The sequence below is a fragment of the Phyllostomus discolor genome, chromosome 9 (genome assembly GCF_004126475.2).
Source record: "Phyllostomus discolor isolate MPI-MPIP mPhyDis1 chromosome 9, mPhyDis1.pri.v3, whole genome shotgun sequence".
Lineage (NCBI taxonomy): Eukaryota > Metazoa > Chordata > Mammalia > Chiroptera > Phyllostomidae > Phyllostomus > Phyllostomus discolor.
Window position 1 is genome coordinate 27134595 of NC_040911.2, and position 24744 is coordinate 27159338.

A 24744-nucleotide genomic window follows, 5' to 3' on the forward strand; every position below is an offset into this window, starting at 1 on the left:
AGACAGACAGACTTTGTCTCAAACAGAGTTACTCAACCAACTGCCTTCCGGGACAGCACCGAGATCACAGAGGGGTAGGGCCCGAGCAGCCATTGGCAGACCCAGGTTGGGATACGCAGAGGGGCTTTTTGCCTCAGTTAGGATACTGAAGTGATATTTGTAAAGACTTCAGAGCAGTGCCTGGCAGAGAGTAAGCACGGTGCAGGTGCCTATGAAACAGTCTGTTTTCCAAGAAACTCTCTGTTAGCCCTCAGAGCTGGGGGGTCGTTGGCCACTCCCCCTCTGCCTCAAGGCAGGTCCACTGTCAGGCTGGCTCAGGGACCACCTGCTCAGTGCACCTGGCAGTTGCCAGCCTGCTGTTCTTGAAGAAGGTAATGGAGGGTCCCAGTCCCTGGGTCCTCATAAGCCAGTTCTGTGGGAGGACAGAGGGAGGACAGGCTCCGCAGAGGAATCTTAACAAAGCTCCCTTCTCCTTTCCTCCCCTTTCTGCCCACCTGTCTCTCCTCTTCTCATATTAGATTCCAGTGTGTCCCAGAGCTAAAGGTCATTCTACTTTCAGCTCCTTAGCCTGGGCTGTGTTTCCAGGAGTTTCCACCACACCCCTCCCCAGGATTTTCCCATTGTCCCCAAGACGCTCACATCTCCCAGCTCTGCTGTGTTTGGGATTCCTCTGGGGCTGTTCAACCTCAGTGATGCTCCTGAAGGTTGAACAGTTGTTGGGAGCAGCTGGGTGTTCGGCAATTGCAACTGTCTCTTTTCTATAAACCATACGTTTGTGAAGATCTTCACTCGGTGGTGAATTTAAGAGCTTGCAGGGGAGGAGCCAATACTATATACCCAATGACAGCCCTATAAACCGTTCCCTCCGTGGAAGCTTGCAGGCGTGGTCAGTCTGTGGGAGCAGGGGGCCAGGCACACCCTGTTTCCTGGCCTGACACCTCACTACAAGGTCCTGTGGAAGTCTTAGGAGGAGCCAGATTGCATCTGTCTGACATTCTTGCCCACCTAACACAGGCTGGGGAGTTTTAATGCTTGAGAATCCAGCCTGGTGAGTAATACCGCTCCATAGTGGACACAGCAGTTAGCACTGGGATGGCAGGCTCTCCTCACATACCTCAGTAGGAAAGAATCTGACGGAGAACCAGGGATGGGAAAAGGATCTTAAAAGTCCATTGGAAAAGGCACGAAACAAGTCATATTCACCAACTCCAGAGCAGGGGAGACAAGCAGCCCTTGGTGTTTTACTTAACAGAGACTGCGCTCCTCAGAGATGACTGACGAAGACCCAGCCGAGGAGATACGACCTACCCCTCTGTGGCCATGTACGTACCTTGGCTGACCTGGTGACGGCCCCGATCTCCGAGTATAGATCGGAGCTGTCTGGGAAGTTTTCCACCACCATGGTGCACACGTGGTAAAGGAGCGACTGCTTGTGCACGGTGTCTTTGACTTCTGGAACCTTCTCGAGGTAGCTTAACTCAAACGCTTTGGCCTGTTAGGGGGACATTAAACAAAAGGCAGGAAGGACAAGTTTTACTCAGGTTCTTAGAATGGCACGAATGGTTAGAACCAATGCCCTGTGGGAGTAGCCCAATATTTAGATTCAGCTCCTTTGTGACTGACGCTTCTCAGGCCACATGCTCTGTCATTCTTAGCTGATCACACACGGGTGAGCCACAGTGAGAACGAAATGAGCCTCTAGCCCTTTCCCACCAAGGCCATCAGCCACGAGCTGTCCCCAGGCTCCGCCCCTAAAAGTCAAGGTGCTCTGAGGTTCAGCCTCTGCCACCTGGGTATCTACAAACTTCTTTTCCCTTTGCTTACTACTGCTATTCTACTTTCTGGCCAAATACAGGCCAATTTTTTTAAGTTTGTTTATAATACTTATATACATCAGACAAAAACAAAAACAAAAAATAAAAACAGCCTAGAAGAAAATATCTCCACTGTCAATTTTGAGAGTAGCCAAGCTTCAAAGGGAAAGTATGTTTGTTTTTCTAAGTTTTCTTATCTATAGCAAGATACAGGTTCACCTTGGCTGGGTAGCTCAGCTGGTTGGAGCATCACCCCACGCACCAAAAGGCTGTGAGTTTGATCCTTAGTCAAGGCACACACCTAGATCGCAGGTTTGATTCTCAGTCAGGGTGCATAAGGGAGGCAACCAATCAGTGTTTCTCTCTCACATCCATGTCTCTCTCTCTCCCCCCTTCTTCTCTCTCTAAAATCAATAACTATATCCTTGAGTGAGGGCTTAAAAATATATATATATTACATATAATATATAATATATAAATATATATTTTAAACATACATATATTTAAATATATGTTCGAAGAACAGATTTCTCCTAGAGTTGCAGCAAAAAATACAAAAGTTATTTTTTAGGTGTGTTTTGGGGAACCAGAGGTATGAACCCTGCCAGCAAGTTAAGGGCAGGAACTTTGGGACCTGGGAGGCAGGAGGAGAGAAGGGATGTGGAAGACTTACATTAGTTCCGTTTAGAAAGTTCCCAATGGCTAAGAGAGTAGACAGGATAAAGCCCAAGGTTTTATTGTTCTCCAACTGGTCTATTCCTTCCTTCAGGTCCAAAAGTGGTTCTGCCACTTCCTTTCAATTAAAAAAAAAAAAAGGAAGACGACGATAAAGAATGGTCATTTTGGCTTTACTTGGTTCTGTCTAATCTTTGCACAAGGTAACAACAACAAGTGGAGTTCTCCTTGGCGTCAGGCGATCCCACACAACCTACTACTGATGCTCCTTGTTGCGGGAAAACGCTGACGGGCAGCAGGGAGCAAGTCTCCTCCTCAAAGTCTCCTCAGGGGAGACGACCAAGTGGGCGCCTGTGGCTGACAGGAGCTCGTGCGGGGGTGATAAATCATCTCTCTTCCCCTCCTCCTGCCCATCTTCCAACACCCTCATTCACAACCCATCCTTCTCTCATCTCCCCATGGCTGACTTCTATGACGCTCCCCCTTCACATGTTCCAAAGCAGAAAACTCTGCCTTTCTCCTACCAGGCAGATGGCCCTGGGCCTCCCAGGTCTCCTAACCTCCCCTCTAGGCCCTCTGGCTGGCCCCTCTCAGCCTGGTTACTCCCACAGCCTTCGTAACTCCCACTCTCTCAGACTTGTGGTGAGTGCCCTGTGTCCTCATAGCCTCAGTCCCTTTCTGCCACTGTGTCATCCCCTCTCCCAAGTTCTTACTGAGCCTCTCCCCTCACCTGTATCCCAAAGCCAGAAGGTGCGGCTTCATTCTCCCCAGCCCAGGTTTTTCCCTGCCTATCCCCAACCAAACCTAGACCCAATTGTCTGTCTTCTCCAGGACTTTACCCCACTTTGCTAAAGAAAGTCACTCAAACATGCTGACTGGTTTTGTGATCAAGTCATCCAAGTCACCTTAGCAGCCCCGGGTTGCTTCATCCCTGCTGGATTCCCACCTGAATTCAAATACAGCCTTTTCCTCCTGAAACCTCTCCCCCACCCCCATCCCCATCCCCACCCCCACCCCCAGCCCCGCCCACTGCCACTATCTGGCCCTCAGTATAGGACTGTGCTTTCTCTTTCCTTTGCAGCTTCCCCAACCTGTGCTTTGAGTCTTTCTCCTCTGGGCACTTCCTCTTAAACTCACCTCCAGCTTAGTGTCTACCTCTCCCCTTTCCTGTCCACCAGTTCCTTTTGCTCAGCTGGCAAAAACAGTCACACTGCCCCAAGCCCGAGAGGACTCCCGCTTCCTCTGCTTTCTACTCAAGATGAGTCTCCTCCCTCTGCCTTTACTGCCAAGGCCCCTTTCCTTCTCTTCTCCTCTCGGCCCCTTGCAATCTGTTTCGAATTCAACTGACTTCAACTTTCTCCCGAGATATTCTCTCAAAGGGACCCCCTGACCTGCCAATGGCCCTAGTCAATGGCAGTTTAGGTGATTATCACCAAGTGGATGGATTACATATCACTTGCTATACTGCACTTTTCTATATTTTCCCAATTTTCTACAATGAGCAGATAGAGTCAGAAAAAAATTAATAGTTTTTTTTGAAAACCCACAATCACGTGTCTGAGGCAGGTGCTGGGCGGACACTTTAGAATGGCGCTGCCCTGGCCGACTGCTGGTCACTTAATACAGACACAGCTGAGCACCACCAACTCAGACCTTCTCTTAAGGAGGAAGCTCCACCACCTCCACCAGTGCAAAACTGACGTCCTCAGCCCTGGGGAAGCAGAACTGGCTTCCTCAGCGCTTACCTTTTCTGTCGTTTCATAATCCATCTTGAATGCCCAGAGGTGGAGCCGAGCCGAGAGCTCGCTGATGGAGGAGAGCATGAGGAGGAACTGCTCTGCGCTGCCCAGCGGCGCCTCGGGGTTGGCCAGCTGAGCCTCCTGGATCTTCTGCTTCTCTTCTTCGGTGGGGATCATGGTGAGGATTTTCTGGAAAGACGGGGTGATGCAGTGTATGTTCTCTCTCAGTGATGGAACCTATCCCACCCCTTCGATGTTTCCAAATTCATACTGAAACACTCCAACCAAGTAGTAGAGACATTCCGTTGTCGGTGTGTTTACCATATACAGGTGTTACAGTGTTTAAATCAAGTACACTTTAGAGAAAAGCCGCAGTGGCATCTAAACTTACATTCATTTGTTTTAAACTTCCCTCTTTCCCGCTCTCCTTTAATCTGTTTCATAAGCAACTTGCCCCAGATGTTCTGGGCCTTACACAAGAAGGACATTCTAGGCAAGAAGTGAGGATAAAGGGGAGAGGAAGGTGAAAGAGTAAGTAGAAGATTAGAGAACAGTTCCCTGTTCCCTAGGAAACCAAGTAAAGCATGTTAAGAATACATGCTTTCTAGTACATCTCGTGGATTCCTTTTAATGCTTACATAAACAAAGCATTTTCAAAGATTTCAGGTTGACTTGTACATAGGATATAAGTTTACATGTTTTAAATATTTAAACCAAATTTATATAGAAATGAAAACACTGGAAGTAATATCAAACTCAAGGCGGGTTGAGGAAAAATGATGATGATATTAATAAAGAGCAACACCTACCTACTAATAAAAAAAGTATATCTTTATGCTTCTATTTGGTTCTGGTTAAAGTCAATTGTGGAAGGTGGAGAAGGCAAAAAGGCACACAGGCATTATGATTCTTTCAGATTCAGATTCCTTACTGATGACATGCTAATAGTAGAGAACAACTCCCATCATGTATGTAGCACATACAACATTGTTTAAGATATGGTGTCATCATCTTTCTCTCATTTCTCCTTCCTTAGCATCAGAGCAAAGAAACACTCTGTGCTATACTTTTTGTAACTTGCATTAAATCATTAATTCTAAGGGGCCGTGGTGACGCTCTGCATAGCAAGCCTCTGGATAACAAGGGGGGAGGAGCTCTGGTTCTGGGTGAGATGGAGCAGGCACGTGCTGCCCTGCACGTCCCAGTGAAGGCACCTGTACACCAGGCATGGCATGCAAGGAGCGGGTATCTGAAGACTCTACGAAACACAAACAGTGGCAGGTAGACTGCCGAAGAAGACTAGAATTGGAAGTTCAACTGAACTGGGAATGAGTGAGGTGACCATTTTTCCTCTGGCGTTCCACAGCCTTGGCATCGGAAGGCCCCAGGTGGCCTGAAACCTGGAAGAGGATCAGGTGGAGAGAGAGCAAACCTTCTAGTCCTGGCTAGCAGGGTAGAAAGGGATCTGTCTCCTAGCAGTGGTGGGACGGGCTGGGAGATGCCTAAAACTCCGAGGGAGGGAACCTTCCTCTCCAATCAGTGATGCTGTGGTCCCTTCTGCTTTTCTTCTCTATCCTCTCCTCGGCTGGATCCCAGACATAAGCACAGTCACAGAAGGTGGAAGGCAAAATAATGTAATTTGAAACCCCAACTTTCAGCTGGAAGACCAGTGCCCAGGGTACTGGAAAGTACTAGGGAGATCATGGAAAATGAAGAGTGTGGCAGAGCAAGTGTATAAAGCTGCTAAAGAACTCCTGGACTCACCCCTGAGCTGCCCGTACATGACTCTTGGAGACCTGAACTAGCCTTTGGAAACCTTGAAACTGAGCTGATGCTGGAACCACAGGCCCCAAGATGTAGGTGAGAACCTGTGTCCTGAGCCCAAACCAGGGAGGGCTAGTTTTCAGTTCTACATGTGAGACCAGAATGACCCTGATGTAAGAACTAGACAAAGATGGTACAAGAAAAGAGAGCTAGAGACTAACATTCTTGATGAAACTAGATGCAAAAATCCTTAACAATATGTTTTAAAATATATAAAGGTCAGTATGTGAAGATATGTTAGCACATTACTATATTTTACATAGCAATATAATAAAGATAATCACAAGGCTGATTCAATATACAAAAATCAATCAATACCATTAATCTACCAGATAAAGTCTGAACAAAAAATTCACATAATCATTTCAATTGATACAAATCTTTTTGATAACATCCAATATCCATTCGTGACAAAACAAACAAACAAACAAACAAAAAAAACCCCTCTCAGCAATCCTACAGTAGGAGGGATTTCCCGCATCTGTTCAATGACACGTAAAACCCTGCAGCTCACATTGTGCTCAGTGGGGACAGACTACACGCTTTCTCTCTAAGACTGGGACCAACACAGGAGGTATTTTCTAAAAAAGCCATACAGATTGGAAAGAGAACATTGAAACCGTTTCTATCGCACATGGTATAATTGTCTACATAGAAAATTGTGAAGAATCTAAAAAAATTATTAAAAAGTGAGTTTAACAATGTTGTAATAAGGTCACTACAAAGAAAAGTCCATTTTATTCCTATACATTGATAGTGAAAAATTACAAATAGAAATTTAAGGAAAATGCTTTTTTACAATGAAATACTTAGGTATAAATCTAACAAACCATGCTGGAAAGCAGAAAATGATGAAGGAAATGATGAAAAAAGATCTAAATAAATGGGGGATATATTGTGTTCATGGACTGAAAGACAGCAGAGTCACATATTAATTTTCCCTAAATTGGTCTATAAATTTAATTCCATTAAAAATACCGGCATGACTCTTTTTGTGTGTGTGGCTACAGACAAGCTGGTTCTAAAGTCACAGAGCAGACGAGCCAAACCAACTATAACAATTCTCAAAAAGAAGCAACTTGGCCCTGGCCGGGTAGCTCTGTTGGTTAGAGCATCATCTCGATGCACAAAGTTACAGGTTCAATCCCTGGTCTGGGTCCATGTGAGAAGCAACCAATGAATGCACAAATAAGTGGACAATAAAATCAATGTTTCTTATACACACACACACACACACACATACTCTCTCTCTCTCAAATCAATTTTTAAAAATTAAAAAAAGAAAAAAACAACCTTGAAGGGACCGCACCACCTGACTTTAAAATATACTACAGGGTATTAGTAATAACACAGTGTGTCATGGCAATAGGGCAGGCATATGGACCAATGGGACAAAACAGGGAATCCTGAAACAGACTGCACAAATGTGGCCCATGGATTGTGACAAAGATGCAAAAGCAGTTCAGTGGAGAAAGGGCAGTATTTCCAAAATACAGTTTTAGAACAATTGAAATTCTTACGCAAAAAAAGAACCTCAACTTAAACCTTACACTTTACACATGAACTAACTTAAAAGAAATCACAGACCTAGAGTAAAATGTAACACTGCAAACCTTCTAGAAAGAAACATAGGAGAAAATCTTTGTGACTCATGTTAGGCAATGAACTCTTAGACATGAAACCAAAAAAGAACAGGTTGATAAACTGAACTTCATCCAAATTAAAAACTTTTTCTCCGTGAAAGACACTGTTAAGAGAATGAAAAGACAAGTTCCGGTCCCTCCAAAGGTTGGACACAGAGTTACCACATGACCCAGCAATTCCACTGGTAAGTTTTACCCTAGAGAAAAATTAAAACTTCTATTTGCACAAAAAAATTGAACATGAATACTTGCAGCAGCTTTATCCAAATTCCAACAACCAGACCAAGCTACATATTCTTCAGCAGGTGAATCAAGTGTACTCAGCAATGAAGAACAACAGACTCCAGGGGTGTAGTACAACTAAGATGACGTTGAGAGGCGTCAACCATGCTTGAGTGACAGGAGCCAGTTACTTGCTGTGTGGTTCCACTTACGTGACATTCTCCAAAAGATGAACTGCAGCGAGAACAGATCAGTGGTACCAGGGGCCAGAGGTGAGCTGAGGGAGCGACTAGACAGGGGCAGCACAAGAGTGAATTTCTGGGGGGAGATGGGGCTGTTGTGAATCTTGACTGCAGTTGCCAGTGCATGAATTTACACATATTTTCAGACTCTTACAACTGCATACCAAAAACTTGAATTTTACTCTCTATTAATGCAAATAAATAAATAAATAACAAAATTGAAAAAAACTTGGACCCCTGACACCATAATCGGCAAATACACAGGTGTTCACAGGACGGTGCCTCAGGACACGCGTGGCTGGGGTAGAAGCCATCTGGTCTGGTGAGAGTGAGTGTTATTGAGGAAGGCGGTCTCAGGGTTCAGTGTGTGCTGCATGCTGCAGTCAGAATGGGGTCACAGAAGGTTCACCTGCAGTTACCCCGGCTTCCGGCACTACCATCGCCATGGCCCCAGACACTGAGATGATGTGCGGGAACATGAGCATCGGGGGTGACACTCAGTGACAGTGGTCCTTGCCCTCCCTGGGGCCCTGCTTCCACCCCACCTGTCCACACAGATGGCACCGGAAACACCCAGCACAACCCGAGCCCACGTCACTTCTTTGAAAACATCCAGGAGTTGAACTCGAGTGTTTTCAAAATAAAAACTTAAAATTTGTATTATAATTTTCTTCATGTTGAAAGTGTTTGGTATGTATAAGAATTCCAAAATAAAAAATTGTCAATGCTTTCCCCCTCTTCTTCAGAAGGTACTTTCCTGCCCTGATTTTAGTTGACTCGTTTCCTTTGGGAAAGTAATCAGACACTCTTACTTTTGTTTTTCACTTCTCTGACTAATTTAAACCATTTGTTCACTGTCGAAGATTTATGAGGTTGCCATCTGCCAGTTTGTTTTATTTTTTTTTACACATCCCCAACAATAAAAACAGCCAAAAGACAACGGAAGGGCAGGTCAAAGCTGCCTCCTATGAGGCGAAGGCCGTTTTTTTCCATGAGCAGATGAAAGGAGATGAACACGAGGGGGAACCTCTGATTTGCTCTTCGACCCTGTCGGGAGATTTATGGGCAATTTTATGATCGCCATTTGGTTCCACGGGGGGAGAAACATCAAACAAGACCACTACGCAATCATCTCAGCATTTCTTGCTTTTTATTTTCTCCCAGACGGTGTTTCTCCAGCACTTCTTTAACGGTATTTGCTTTTGTATCTGAAAGCCATGTTTCAGAGAAAAAATGCACAAGTCTTACGTTTTATGGACCTGGACGTTTTCAGGTGTGGCCATCTCATTCACTTGCAGGTGAGGCCGTGCTGAGTAATTATTCCGTCTCATGAGTTCTGGACAGAACCAGGGCCGCAGCCCTGATGAGAATCTAACACAAGGACTGGGTGAGAGCAGCAGAGCGCTGAAGCCCCTAGAGCCAGGCCTGGCTTGTACACAGCTTGCATATTCTCATGAGACAGTGGTTTTCTACTTTAGTATTTATTCTCATGCACATGGAGGAACTTTTTTTTTAATTTCTCAAGGGATCCTGAGAGTATCTTCCTTCATTGTTGTGACTATTCAGTGAAGCACATGGGATAGAAATTACTGCATCAAATTTGCAGATGAAGTGACTTGCCTGGAGCAGGCCTGGACCAACGGGGCGGAGCCAAAGGACCACAGAGGGGCTATGCCTGGCTTCCCAGCACCAACTGCACATTCACAGCAATTCAACCCAAAACTCGAAGTGACTGGTGTGGCGAAGATGCCCAGCCATGAGGACACTCAGGTTCCCTGGCACTGGCGACCAGTTGCGGTGCCTGAGCTCAGGCTCACCTGGGTGCACCCAGCACCCACTGGGGCACCTGTGGATGGGGGTGTCACAGCACAGGGTGCTTGAAAAGGTGCTACAGTTTTGTACCTGTGGCCAAAGGGAGCTTCTGTCTTTAGCATGATGACAGGCCTGGCAGCCAACTGGGCCAAGTTAAACGTCATTTGGGACCATTCAATTGTGCCACCCTCTGAGGAGACACAGACTAGAAAAGTCAGAAATGCAAGAAAAAAGAGAAACCTCTTCATACTTCCATTTGTGATACCTTAAGGACATCGTGCTTAGGAAAATATCATTAATACTACTTAGAAACGGCCCCAAATTAATGTTATAAAGTTTAATCTTCTCATGAAAAATAACTTCCTTAATCAAGTTAGTTAACTACTCCCTCAGGTTTACACAACAAACAGGATGCATGCCACTGGGTTGCTAAGCAAAGCCACAGGACGTCGTCTAATACATCCTAATCACATTTAGGTACACAGAGGTTTCAAATGGCCCTATTAAGCCGTGGTGCCATGCTACCTACCATGCCTGCATCCCAGAAGCAGACAGTTTGGCAAGAGGCTCTTGCGTGCAAGCTAGAAATCTTATTAGTAAAGATCTGTAAGGACACAACTTCCATCTTGTCTCAGTCCTGACTTAATTGTTGAACAACAAGCCTAGAGAATAGACTCTGGGTAGCTGGCTTAGCAGGGGTGCAGGCCATGCAAGTCCCTTGGGTCCCTGAGATCAGTGGTCAGACACAGCAGGTACTGCAGGTCAATGTCTGCATTCTCCAAGAGAACGGGTGTTTGCTGGCCTCTTCCCAGTCATGACTGACAAGAGTTATATATATAAATACACACACACACACACTTTCTGGATTCACACAGACAGCCTTAAATCAGGGGTTCCCAATCTAGGAACCCCCAGGATTTTGCCCCCAGGAAACATTTGACCAAGTCTGGAGACATTTTGGTTTGTCACCACTGGGGTGGCACTACTGGCTTCTGGGTAGAGGTTGGGGCGTCACTCAGCATCCCACAATGCGCAGGGCAGCTCCCACGGTCAAGAACTGCCCAGCCCAGAGTGTCAACAGTGCCACCGACAAGAAACCCTGCTTTGGATGAACACTGTGATAAAATGTGTGCCTCTGTGTTGCTGTGCCCACACATGGACTTGCTGAGGTCTCATGACACAATAAGCTCTCAGTAAAGGATTACAGCGTTCTCCACCACTGTGTCTTCCTGCTCTGCGTCATTCCACGCATCCGCTCCTCCCGCTGGAAAGCCACAGGCAGCACTGAGAAGTGGACTGTGTGGCCTCGTGAGTCTTCTCACTCCCTATTCAGAGTCCTTCTTCATCCTTTAGCATCCATGGGCCCTCCCAGGCCACCCATCCCAAAGGCCATGCTCTGCACTGCAGACTCAGAGTCCAGAGCTCATATTCCAGCAAGGCCTCTCACTGGCTCGTGTACTTGGGCACAGACTAAAGTCGGGACTCACTCTCTTTATCTTTAAGATGGGAAACTTAACAGTATGTACCTCGTGAGGTCCTAGCGAGCATCTGTGTAAAGCCCCTACCCATGCCGGGCCCACAGGGAGGAACCTGTGGAAGCAGTCTTTGTGCTGTGTCGCTTTTCCTACATCCATCACCATTACTGTTGCTATCATTAGACCTTCCTGGATCAAAAAGGCACTCAGCTGGAAACCAGTCAGAAAAGGGAAAGGTAATTTGATTCATTCTAAAATCTAAGTAACCCATTGTTTCTGAAACTTTTCCCACCCAGGGAGATCTACATTTCAGGAAAGAACAAAGGCAAAACCCAGAGGAATCAATCTCTCCTAATGGACTTTCAAGTCCTCAGGACAAGAAAGGAGAAATACTTTTAAAGGAGGAAGTTGTCATTTTTCCCCTTCAATCAGGCTGGCTCTGGCTGTATTTGAAGTCTTTCTTTCCGTGAGTCTGAAGCTTCTGCCCTCTCTAAAAGACACTGTTGTGTAAACAAGATGGTCAGGATGTGCTCTGGGCCCACCACACAGTTCATCCTAGATGAAAGACGCTTGCACTTGGTCTGTCCAGGTTGGCAGCTCCCACCTGCTTAATGGTAAGCCAATGCCCTTGTCCTGCCTTCCCCTCTGGGGGTTCCCTAGTGGGGCTGCCTCACACTGAGGCCTGGCCTACCCCCTTCTTCCTTCTGGCAGTGTCCCTGATGTACATACCTGCTGTCACCGGCTTTTTTCCTTATACCCCCTGGCCCAGCTGGCCATGGGCCCTCATTCCCTAGCTGCCCGCCTGGACATGCTGACCTGCTCTGCTGCCAGCCTGACTCCACAGCTTGGGGCTCAACTTCCTCTCCAGCCAGAAGGAAATGCATTTCAATCCTTCTACCTGCTCTGTGGAACACAGTGAGTATGTGTTTCTCAGAGTAGAGCTGCTTAGGCCTGTACTGGTTTCCTGGGGTTGCCATAACCACCAACCGGGTGGTCTAAAACAACAGAAACGTAGTCTTGCAGTTTGAGAGATGAGAGTCAGCTACCAAGGAGTTGGCAGGGCCACGTCCTGACTAAAGGCTCTAGGGGAGGATGCTGTCTTGACTCTCTCAAGTGCCTGGTGGTTGTGGGCAATCCTTGGCATTCCTTGACTTGTAAACACATCACTCCAGTCTCTCTCTGCCTCCGCCATCACATGTTCTGTGTGTCTCCCTGAGTTTTTCTGTCTTCACATGGCATTCTCCTCTCTGTGTCTATGTCCAAATTTCCCTCTTATAAGGATATCAGTTACTGGACTAGGGCCCACCCTAATCCAGTGTGACTTTATCTTAACTTCATCACATCTGCAAAGACTATATCCAAATATGGTCAGATTCTGAGGTTCTGGATGGGCATGGATTTTGAAGATACACTGTTCAACCCCATACAAACCTCTGGGAACACAGTGTTTCCTGGGGAGGCCTCTTCTTTTCAGAGCACAAAGGCATGCCTGCCCAGCTGGGTTCAGACGCTACCACATGCCCCACTGCTTCTTCCCACGCTCAGGGCCAGGGTCAAGTGTGGCACCATGGCCTGAGCTATTCCTCATGTTTAACTCTTTTGTCAAGGGCTTGCTCTCCCTCTCTGTAGTCAGCCCTCATTTGTTCCCTCTGCTCTCAGGTCTTTCACATAAGACTGTGTATGAATGAACCCCAACTATGGAAGAATATTAAAGGAATCCAGAGCCTCCTGCTGCCAGAAGGATGGGGTGAGTGCCATCCAATGCTGTGAAGCAGTGTCCCATCCCCACTCTGAGCCAGCGAGACCTGGGCTCTGTCACCCGTCTGCAGGAATCTGTGGGCTGGGCCATTGACTGTACTCACGCTGCTTCCATGTCAGAAGAGGAGACTGAACTTGCTGAAAACTGGCACCAGCCCATAGGGAAGGGAGAACAGGCCCTGGTGGAAGAGAACTGAACTCTGCCGAGCAGGGCAGCTGGGCTGTGGCTCCAGCAAGGCCACCTGGCAGTCGTGTAGTCACAGCCAAGTCACCCAGCCTCTCTCCACTTTTACCATGCAGGTCAGCAAATACTCAAGACTCAGCTGGCAAGTGAAACATAGCTCTCTGTACACTATCAAGTTCAAACAGAGAAAGTCATACACATGGGTATGAGCACACATGGAAAACCCTACTTTTGAAACTGCTCATTCCACTTTTGGGCTTGAAATGATATAAACTAAGATCCTAACAGCCTCCCCTAAGGAGGGGATAAGGGTGGGCAGAGTATGGTCAGAAGGAAGCCCGCGAATGAACCAGAGTGAGGATCTCTGAACTTCATTGGTAAAAGGCGACTTCCCCAGGCCCCAGAAATTTTTTAAAAGAATGTGAGAATTATTAACATTATTCAGAGTCTGGCTAAGACAGAAAAATGACAAGCCATTCTACGGAGAAAGTCATACTAAACACAGTAATGCTTTACATATGTGACTCATTACAAAATACAAATAATGCCTGATAGAGCTCCTCTTACCTCAATTCCTTCTTTGTTTAAGGCATATTCGTCAAAATTCAAAATGGCTATCTTAATCGTTCTTGGCGGGGGCAGGACCGTCAGCCCAATATTAATAGCATTGCTCCGCTTGGAATCCAGGACGATGATCTCTTGCCTTTTTCCATCTGCAGCAGTTTTCTGGGTGACACAAAAGGAGAACCCAAGGTTAATGCCTCATCTCTGGTCCTTTCTGTGTTTCATCACTAAGTGTAAACTCACTGCTTATTTAGAGATGAAAACAAGTGGCCCCGACTGAGCTCGGGAAGGACTGGCTACAGCTCAGCACAGAACACAGAGACCAGGGATCAGCCATGAGAAGCCGCCAAGCTCAGGTCAGCAATGGAACTTCACAAGTCAGACACATCACAAAATAAAATTGATTTTCCTTCAATTGGGAAAAATGTGATATTTTGCAAGAAAGGAAAAAACCTTTTTTTTTCCTATTGATGCAGTGGAAACAAAACTAAAACCTCACAGAGCTCCCTTCTGTGTCTGCAAGGTGTTGGAGTGTGCTCTGGTTGACCCTAGTGCATACGGCGTGTGCCTGGAGACGGAGACAGTTGGTACACATGCCGAGAAGACAGAGGTGACGGGGACAATCGGCCATCGCTGGCCGGTCAGCCCCTGTGGGCCCCTGGGCACCTATTCAAACCCCCTGGGCCTCTCACTCCAGAGCACCTGCCATGCTCAGACAGCTGGGCAGCTGCTGCTGGTGAGTGAAGAGGGACCTGCTAAGGAAGGAAAACCAAAGGGCACGTGCTGGTGAAGGGGAACGAGAGGCGAATGGCCTAGAGGTCAAAAAGGGGAGCAGGGGCACAGGTGTCCAGGTGACCTCATAGAGCCCTGTGTGGGGGGCTTTGCTGCTGGTCTGAGTGCTCCTTGTGGGCAGGCCCTGGGTGTGAGGTACCGAGCCAACACTTGCCCAGAGAGGGGATGACAAGGCCTCCAGCTCCCCACTGAGCTCTAGGGAAGTTAAGTGCGTGTGGCCATGGGGACAAGTGGAGGAGATCTGGCTCATCAAGCTCCCTGACTGGGTCCAGGTTTCCCTTCAGGCAAAAACAGAGGTAGGAGAAGGACGATTTTTATTCAGGTAACAAGCCCATGTGGCAATGATGAATTAGGCACAGTGGACCTCCTGAAGGAAAAGATGGGGTATGTTTACTATGTGAGGGGCTCAGCAGCAGGGTACTTAACTCATCTGGTGTATGGGGGTGGAGGGGCTGGAGGAGTTGACACTTAAGCTGGGCCCTAAGGAATGTCTAGGATCTGGTCTGTAGCTGAGGAGAGAAGATAAGGCGATAAGAAGTGGCTTTGTCTAGGTTGCTGGGAATTGCCAGAGAAGAAGCTAGAAGTTTGGGGGAGGGTGCACATTCAGGGGACCTCAGGAGCCTGCCACTCTGACTCCACAGCAGGCAGGCCCTAGCTGAGTAGCTGACTGCAGCTCTCCAGGGGTCTCTGCACAGAGGCCCGCCCTCCTCCTGGCTGGGGCTGGGAGCTGCGAACTGTCGGGTGGGCTGGCCTGCTGCAACGTGAGAGGCTAGAGGCTGGCAAGGAGAAATGGACCACGGTCCCTTAAGTCCTACTGAGCCCTTCCAAATTCAATTACTAAAACTCTATTTTAGATCCTCAACTATGCATTTGGGAATAAATTAAAATTTCTTCATGAGGAAAGTAATTGAAAGCATCCCAGCCATTCTGGGGCCTGGTGGCCAGGAGGAACAGTTCCTGTGGGTGTGGCCATCAGCTTTGAACAGTGGCTTCCTGGGGTATGTGGCATGCACAAGCACCCTCATTCTGCAGGGCAAGCTTGTCTTCGATTTATTTAACCAAGATAGCCTATTGGGAATCCCTGAAGTTTAAACCTAATTAAAACTTATTTTATATGTGAAATACTAAAAAGGAATGGAAAAAGATTTGACAACATGCTAACTATAGGCAATGAAGAGGGATATTACGATTTGCAATGCCCACGCTGGGGTGCTGGGGTGCTAGGGTGCTGGGGTCCTGGGTGCCCACCCACCCAGGCACTGCAGGGCACCTACCCAACGTCTACTCCCTCTTCCCTGCTCACCAGCTGGACCTTGACTTTTCTCAGGTTGGCAATGTGTCAGTCACAACAGTCATCTTGCTGGAACCTTTGCAGCTGAAGCTGGCCCTGTGACTTAGTTCTAGCTTTTGTTTTCTGATTAAAAGGGGAGAGACCCAGAGGACCATGCCTTTTGCCCTTACCCTCCATCCCATCTAGAGTGAGGACATGAGGCCTGGAGAGGAAGCGGAAGGTACGACACCACATAAGATGGCAGCACGGAAGGCAGAAGGAGCCTGGGGCCTGGCCCAGGAGAGTCAGTTGCTCAGAGCCGGGCCCAGCGCAGGAGGCATTTATCAGAAGGCAGGGATTCCCTGGGAATCATGGGCCCTTGGCCCCTAACCTATACAGTCCCCCTCATTCTAGGGGCCAGGAGAGATGCCTTGGCAGGCCCAGCCCAACCACGCCTTTGTGCAAGTGAGAAAAAGATGCTCTGCTCTGGGGAGACACAGCCCCATGGCAAACAGCTTGAGAAGAAAGCACCTCTCAGATTTTAGCCCTTCCCCCTCAGCCAGTATCCATGTGCAAAACAATAGGCACAGACCTGTAGAGTGGCTCTGCGCCTGACATGTCCTTGTCCCCATTCTCAAGAGAATTCAGTGTACACCTTGGACACACCCACACGGTCCCCTGTAAGTACAGGAGAAGCCTCCAGGCATCCTGGGATAATGGGGAGAGCTGTCCCCACAGATGACTCACCATGTCATCAGAGCACTTCCACCCACTTCATGAAGGAATAGGAATCAAAGTAATATCTGATATTGAATTATTCGATCTCTGGATTTTATCCAAGAAGTGTTTTAAATGCTGTTCTTCCTAATTAAAACAGATTGCCCCGGACACTATTGAGCTCACAGTGCCTTGGGGTCCATCTTGCCTGAGATGAGGCAGTGGGTCATGTAGGGCTGTCCGGCTCTCTCACCTCTCTGCTGCCCTCCCACAATAACCTGGAGAAGCACCTGCAAGACCAAAGTGCTCTGTGCCTGGGAGCTCGTGCCCAAACATCAGTTCTGATCCATTTCAATCATCTTTTGGGGTTCAAAGTCCTAGATCAGCAAGTGTGACCTTCACTGTATCCTTCACCTGGTCCTGAGACAGAGTAACTGTCATCCATCCCCTTCCTCAAAGCCTCTCATGCCTACCTATCCTTCGTTCCCACCACCCGCACCCTTAGCCTGACCCCTGGCACCCAGCCTCCCACCACCGGCCTCCTGCCTCTGGGCTCTTCTCTTCCCCAACCCACCCATCACACTCTTGCTAACAGCCTTTCTCAGGCGCCCATTTCCTTACTACACTTCTTTGATTAGAAAGTCAGTGATAGTTCATGGTTTGAAATTAGAAAAACAAAAAATTGGCTGATGGTGCAAAGAGGATGTAAAGCAGGGGCTGAAGGAGAAAGAGTGGCCCGTGTGAAGGAGACTAGGAAATGTTACATGCCCATCTAACAGCATTTAGAACAAAGGGGTAAGATGATGGGGCAAAGGTGGAGCAGGACTTGGGAAGATGACAGGGCACAACTTCTAGGCAGGAGATCAGAAAATTGTTCTGCATTTGATAGGAGACCAGACACATCCTCAAAAGCAACACCCAAACAAGGAGACAACAGACTGAAATCTCTTGACATATCAATACTGGGCCTACCTGAAGGAAATGGCAAGATTGTCTTGAAAGTAATAAAAGATGAATGTGAATAAATGAAAAACTTAATATTCCTGGATAGGAGTCTAAACATTATAAGGAGGCTCATTGTCTCTCACCTACTATATACATTTGAGGTAACTCTAATACGAATCCACCAAGATTTGTCTTTGGAATTAAAAAATATTCTAAAGTTACTATGAAAGGCTATATGTGTAAAAAATTGATAGTTATATGTAACATTCATCCAATTAGCTATAAAAACATTATAAAACTGATAGAACTAAAATGTATAGCACCAGAATAGCTAGAATGGTAGACCAGAATAAAATGATAGTGTAGAAAAGGCTCTTATACAATGGCCTAGGGAATTCCAACAAAGATGCCAAGATTATTGAGTCATGATTAATTATGAAAGCCTGATTTCTAAAATGGAACTGAAGAAAGTAACCTGATGTCAAAAAAAGCAATACGACAGGTTAACATCGTGACACACTGGCTGGACTGACGTCTTCATTCTTAAGAAGAGAGAAAGCAGGAGAACAGGCTTAGGTATGATGGCAGTCCGTTGCGGCCTCTTGGCTGACTGGAGTCTAAAGATGTAATTAGTGATGGTCCATGACAGCAAACCCGGAAGCGATAAGGCCAAGTCCTGCAACAGTCTCCTTCTGATTGGCTGAGTGAGTCTGCATATTAATTGAGTTGTTACCTCTCTTTGATATAGATCCCATTTCCTTGAATGGATATTTCATGGCTGTCTGTGAGGTGCCTACTCCTGAGTGGGGCCATTTCCATGACACGACTAATTGAAATGCATACCTGTGGAGGGCCAGGAGGCCCAGGACACCTACGGCCAGTCCTAGGGCAACAGGAATTAAAAAGGTTCTTGTCTCAAGTCTTTGACAAAAGGTCAATCAGGCAACCCTCAGCCCTCTTCCTCAGTGAGTCCCAAGAACTATCAGGGAGGAAGCGATGTTGGAAGGAGGCTCCTGTGGGCCCAACCTCCAGGCACCAGATTCTAGGCTAGTGCTTGGTTGGACGTGAAAGTGGGAACAACTGATTCTGGGGTGAGATAGTCACCCTGGCAAAAGAGTGGAAGAGAGGCTGTATGTGGGAGACCTCTGCAGAGCGGTTTGTGAACATGCTACTTTCCCCAATATGTCCAGAAATGTTCAAGGGAAAAGAAGCACTTGCTTCTTTAAGGGGGTGGAGGGACCCTGGGAAGAACCCAGGCTCTGGTTTTGCCTCTAGAAAGCCTAGTTTAGCTGAACTCTTGAGCAACATGAGGCTGTGGCCCCCCAGCATGTAGCACAGCCCTCCCCTGGAGCTCCAACTATCAGGGAGCTTCTGGGATACTAGTTGTTGCCCTTCTAGAAATGGTGTCTCTGGAGAAATGCTGCAAGCTTGGATTCCATGTAGGACTTCTGTTAGATTTCAGTTTTGACTCAGCCAGTGAGAGGGGAAGTGGGTATGGACTGCCAAACTGGTGAGTGAAAGAGGGTACCTTCTGTGGAAAGGGATGCTGTCAGTGACCACTTAGAGAGAAGGAGCAGGAAGGAGGGCACTGAGGCAATTCAGCATCTTTCTCCCAAGCTGTCTCAGAGGGCTGAGGGTCCAGCTTCCAGGAAGACAGAAGTGAGCCCCTTTCCAGGAGAAGGCTTCAAATAGGCAACACCCCAGGCCACAAGATTTACAGGATTTTGGAGCAGCACAGAGGACGTTGCTGTGATTGCTGATGTCCACGGTGTCCATGGTAGGGGAAGGGCTGGGACTATTCTATGCAGCCCGAGTCAACGGGTGGTCAGCTTTCTGGGTTGGGGTCTACTCTCCAGAACCAACCAGCTCCAAATGTAGGGTCCTGTAAACTCAGCTACTCCAAGGGACAGAAAGTTGCCTACAATAATGGAAATATTTTCTGGAACAGTTAAGCCAGATACTTAGGTCCACTTGGGGAGCCTTCATGCTCTACCAATCTTTGATACAGAGACGGATGACTACATACCTCACAGGGAGGAGACAGGAGGTCAGGTTTTTGGAGAGAACACAGTATTGCCTCCAAGAGTGAGTATTTTAGAATTTGCAAGTAAAGAAAAACTTCATTCTGAATGGTCATGGGGGGTGGGTGACCACCATGTAAGAATGATCACAACCTGATTTGACTCAACATCCTGAGGAAATGGAAAAGACCATAATTCACCCTCATAATCATTCAGTTTTGGAAAAAAGATGGGTGAGCATTTGGGCAGCAGTTAGGAAAAGGTGGAAAGGAAAATTTAAATGCTAAATAGTAGTCATCAAGCATAGAGACTAATCTAAAATCTCATATTAGAATCTCAGGGAAGTAGGGTGCCAAAGGTTAAGAAAATCAATAGTATAAACAATGATAGACCTGTGAACATATCTACATGGCTGCATGCAACACACAGCACACTTACCCCTGTTGCATTAGATTTGCTCAATAACCCCAGGAGGTCAAGGACAAGGGATCAGGCTCAGAGAAGTGGACAGACTTGCTCAAGGACACACAGTTAGAGGCAGAGTCCAGACCAAATGAAATTCAAAATTGCAATAGCAAAGCATAGAGGTCATTGGGGGTGGAGTGGGGAGGGAGAGTCTTTTAAAATAGCAAGATCTGAAAATCTCCCAGGGAAGAGTATGAGGAAGTATTCACAGATGAACTTAAAGTTTCTGGAATGAAATGGAATCCAGGGGCCATGTAGACAGACTCAGGATCCCTGAAAGGTAACTAAAAATATCCAGAGGAGCAAGTCATCCAGATGGGTCAGCTGGGGTGCGACCCATCTATGGCTTTGTGACCTTGACAAGTCACTGAACATCTCTGTGCCTCAGATTCCCCTGCAAGGTTTGTGGTGAGGAGGAAATGAGATACGGGTGTGCAACAGTGGGGATAGTGTGCAGCCCATGGCAACACTGTAGAAGTGTCTGCTGGACTACTGGACTAATACTACTGGTATTAATACATGCAAAGTACTTACGACAAAGCCTGGACCACAGTGCTTTCTGAGAATCAGTTCTTAGCTATTTTCACCACCAGTGACTCCTTTTTATCATTTTTATTCTACTAATACCGCATTTTAAAAATATTCGGTCTACCAATGTATATTTTCCATAACCAATGCATCTGCCACACTTATTGATCAAAGGCACCTACATACATAGTAATGGCAGATCAGTCAGTGTCCCCACCCTGAACAGGGCAAAGTGTGGAGGCTTGATACTCGACTTAGCCTGCAGAGTGGCTTCCCAGGAACTTGGATGGTGTGAGGCTTTGTGAATGACTGTCACAAAAATGACTGACAATGGCTCATGGATGCTCATTAGAATCTATACAGGCCTCCAAACACATGGAATCCTGGAATGGGAAACAGATGCAAAAACATGAGCCTGCCTTGGGTGGAACTGGAGATCTCCTCACAAAGAGAATGTTTCTATTTTTAACGAGGAGAATATCATGGTGATTTCTATATGCCCAGCTCTCTTCTGAGGCTGACAGGCTGGCCTCCGGGACGAACGGTAAGGGGAGTTCTGGAGGAAGACCAGGAGATTCTCCTTCTTTGCCCGGAGACATGGCTCCCCCATGACTGAGGGCAGAATGGCTAGCATGAATTCACCTCCACTAACTGGGAACTCAACATCATTTCTCTGAGGTGGAAACAGGTCTGATCAACGCCCCAATACTCCAAAGGAAAAACCAGAAAATGTAGTTTATTTAGAGCAGTGTTTTACAACTTGGGGTGCACAAGAGAATCCCTAGGGGTTCCTTTAAACCACAGTGATACTGGGGTCCCCTCCTCAGAGATCCTGATCTCTTCTGTCTGGGGTGGGGCACAGGGTCACAGATGTTTAAAAGATCTCTCCTGCAACTGAACTCTCTGACTTAGACTTTCAAAAGTCTAAACTTGGCTTTGAGGAGGGATGGTTGGGTGAGTAGAAAGTTGTTCTTTCGAGAAGAGGAAACAGTTTAAAATAGGAAACACAAGGCAGAGGTAAGAGAACATTTCTTAGGATAGAATGAGAGTAACAGGTCCTCGTCTAGTTTTTATGAATGATACGGGATAAAATTGTCCCAGCTATACACAGCGCAGGAAGTTTTTATCGATGTTAAAATGAGCCTGCTGTGCCCAGCAAATGCCAAGTTCCTCCTGGCACTGGGAGCTGAGCCATCAGGTTGTCCCCCACTCAGGGTAAAGCACGCAGCTCTGGTGGCTCAGGGGCTGGGTGTGGCGGACCCCGAAGACACAGTCACACATTCTGCCACACAACCAAACCATGGAAGTGGTTCTCGAAAATAGAACAGAACACCCTGCTCCACCAGTCCTGCGGCTTCTGTCTGTGGTACAGAATGGTTAGGAGAGCCAGGGTCCAGAGAAGGGCCACGGTCCAGAGAAGGGCCACAGTGAAGGCTGCACCGTGCTCACGAGGGGACGGAATGGTAAGGAGGGGCCGTGATCAGAGCTCACGCAGGCAGGCAGTCTGGGCAGGGGAACAGGGCTCCTCTTCTAGATGTTCCTGAACCACTGCCATGAAGGGGCAGCCCTTTGAATTTTTAAAGAGTAATTTGGTGAGAAATAAAAAAAAAATACAGCCTTTAGAAGTACACACTCAGCACCCAGACCTTGTCGCCCCAGAGGGTGCTGTGACTGAAAATAGAAACGGGCTAAGGACGTGATTTATGAAGGGGACTCTGTGAGTCCTGGAGAATACCACTTCCATGAAAGGCGACTGGCTTCTCAAAGTGCTCTGCAGCGAGCAGCACTGTCACAGACCTCGGTCTGGCTCAGAGACGCCAGCTCTAGAAACGGCAAATCATTCCTCGCTCCCTCCGAACTGCCAGAGGAGTGACGCCACTGCGTATTTCCAAGCTGTTTGTTGAGACAGTGGCAATGACAATGATGCCATGATACGGGTGTTAGAAAGATGTGACAACGACGGAATTTTTCTAAGTTCTGTAACAAGGGAGCAGGCAATAGACATGGGAAAGCAGTAGGCAAACAAAACAACAACAACAACAACAACAACAACAACAAAACAGAAAACCCAATAAATCTAAATAAGGGCTGAAACACCTTTAGTTAAGAATAAAGTTTCTGAGGAACTTGCCAAAATAGGTTTGCTGCCGCCTTCTTTTTTTGTATCCTCACCCAGGGATATGTTCATTGATTTTAGAAACAGGAAGGGGGAGAAAGAGACATTCATCGCTTGCCTCCCATACATGCCCACACTGGGGATTGAACCTGCAACCTTAGGTATGTGCCGTGACCCAGGATCGAACCCACATTTTAGTGTATGGGACGATGCTCCAACTAACTGAGCCACCGGGCCAGGGCAGGCTTGCCTTGTTCTTGAGTTTAGGAGAAAAAGTGTTACTTTTCCACACTTGTCCTCTGAGTCTTCTACAGCAGAGGCCAACTGTAAAACAGTTACATTTCCAATGTTAATGTAATTTATCTAGTACCCTAACCTGGACAGCATCAGCTGAATTTTCTTGAAATGTCACAGCCAACAGATTCTGATACAATTAGAATCTTCAGGGTAAACAAAGTTGAACAAATTTCTCCAGATCCTGTCTAGAGCCTCCTCTCTACGCTACACCTAACAAGCCCAAGGTAGGGAGGGCAGCACCGACTCCCCAAGGGAAAGCCGAGTGCCCTTCTCCACTCTGGTCTCCAATTCCACCCCACACCTGTCTCAGTCTGTCTGTATCGTAGGATAGAAAAGCTCCCTTTGGAAGGAAGAGGGACATTGCTGCTCTTGATTAGGCACACCAGTTAGAAGGACACTTCCTAGGGCTCCTCGGGATGATGTCAACTTCATGGAGGGTAAGTCCCCGGACACCCAAGGGCTTTCTGCCCTTACATCTTTCTCTGGGGTCACTTTTTCTCCTCTGTGATTCTCTACATCTTAGACCAACAGTGGGAACACGACATGATGAAATTTAGCACGGAATTTCTGTCTTTCTCCACAAAAACATAATTAAAGTCATCTTACTAAAAAGATATATATATATATATATTTCCTACTGAGAGAGAGAGGAAAGTAGATCCAGTTGCAGAAACTATTTGGAAAGGAAACCAAGAAGCACATCTTTCTGTTCCTATCATTTCCATTCAGCAGTGACCCAGCCTTGGCTCCAGCACATGCGCCCTTGTTTGGGGGGTGACCAGCGTGGCCATGACCATGCCCTGTTATGACTCTGGTCTCATGTGAGTCTTCTGACGGAAACCGAACAGATTCCCTTTGCTTTGTGCTGTCTTGTAAAATTGACTTCATTTTATTTTTGTTACACTCTATTGTGTTTAATGAAAAACTTCTCGTGAACCAGAATTCGGAAGTGGCTGCTTACAGCTGTGTTTCATAAAAATCACAGTCATAGATTAGAAACAGAAGTCAAATGGGTTATATTTGCACTGGTAACATACACATAATGGATTCAACTCTCCAATGTATTATGTTTTAATCCTCACTTGCATCCTCACCTTTGTAAGTTAGCCCCTGCTCACATTTCCAGCTCCCCAAAACAAAGGTATGGGGCCCTGGGTCTCGCAGAAAATTCTGGAATTGGTTTGGTAAATTGTTCAGTATACTACTTTCCTCTTATGCTCTCACTTTATAAAGACTAGGCAAACATTTGTCCTTCTTCTAGGCAATACAGTCTCTTAGGAGGTCACCACCTACTTCAAGGAAAAATGAAACCTTGGGCTCCAGAAAGGGTGCCAACCAGACTTATGACCACCTCAGTGGGACCAAGAGAAGGAGGAAGGTAGGGGAACTGTCCATTTCGGGTCTTCTCAAGGAAGCTCTTAATGTTACAATTCCCTCTGCAAAAATGAAGTCAGAAGTGCCTTTACTGCCAAACTGCGACTCCCCTTTATTCCTCTTATGTGGACTCAAGGCCCAGCAACTCTGAGGGTGACTAGCAACCAGGGGAGGCCCAGGGGATGCAGCGGCCAGATGAGCCCATGGTTGGGGGAAGAGGAGGAAGGAGACGGGCCAACTAGATCTGTGGACTGGATGGTGGAATGA

At 47.0% G+C, this 24744-nt stretch overlaps 1 protein-coding gene across 16 annotated transcripts in view; it reads right to left on the reverse strand.

Moving 5' to 3' along the window:
• Positions 1-24744, reverse strand: part of FHOD3 (formin homology 2 domain containing 3) — a 428661-nt gene that overhangs the window by 31074 nt on the left and 372843 nt on the right. For all 16 annotated transcript variants that reach the window (XM_036009142.1, XM_036009140.1, XM_036009138.1 and 13 more), the window contains 4 exons: positions 13956-14114; positions 4235-4417; positions 2488-2607; positions 1331-1492 (listed from right to left, as the gene is read on the reverse strand). In XM_036009142.1, coding sequence (XP_035865035.1) covers positions 1331-1492; positions 2488-2607; positions 4235-4417; positions 13956-14114 — 624 coding nt within the window. The remainder of the gene's footprint in view (positions 1-1330; positions 1493-2487; positions 2608-4234; positions 4418-13955; positions 14115-24744) is intronic.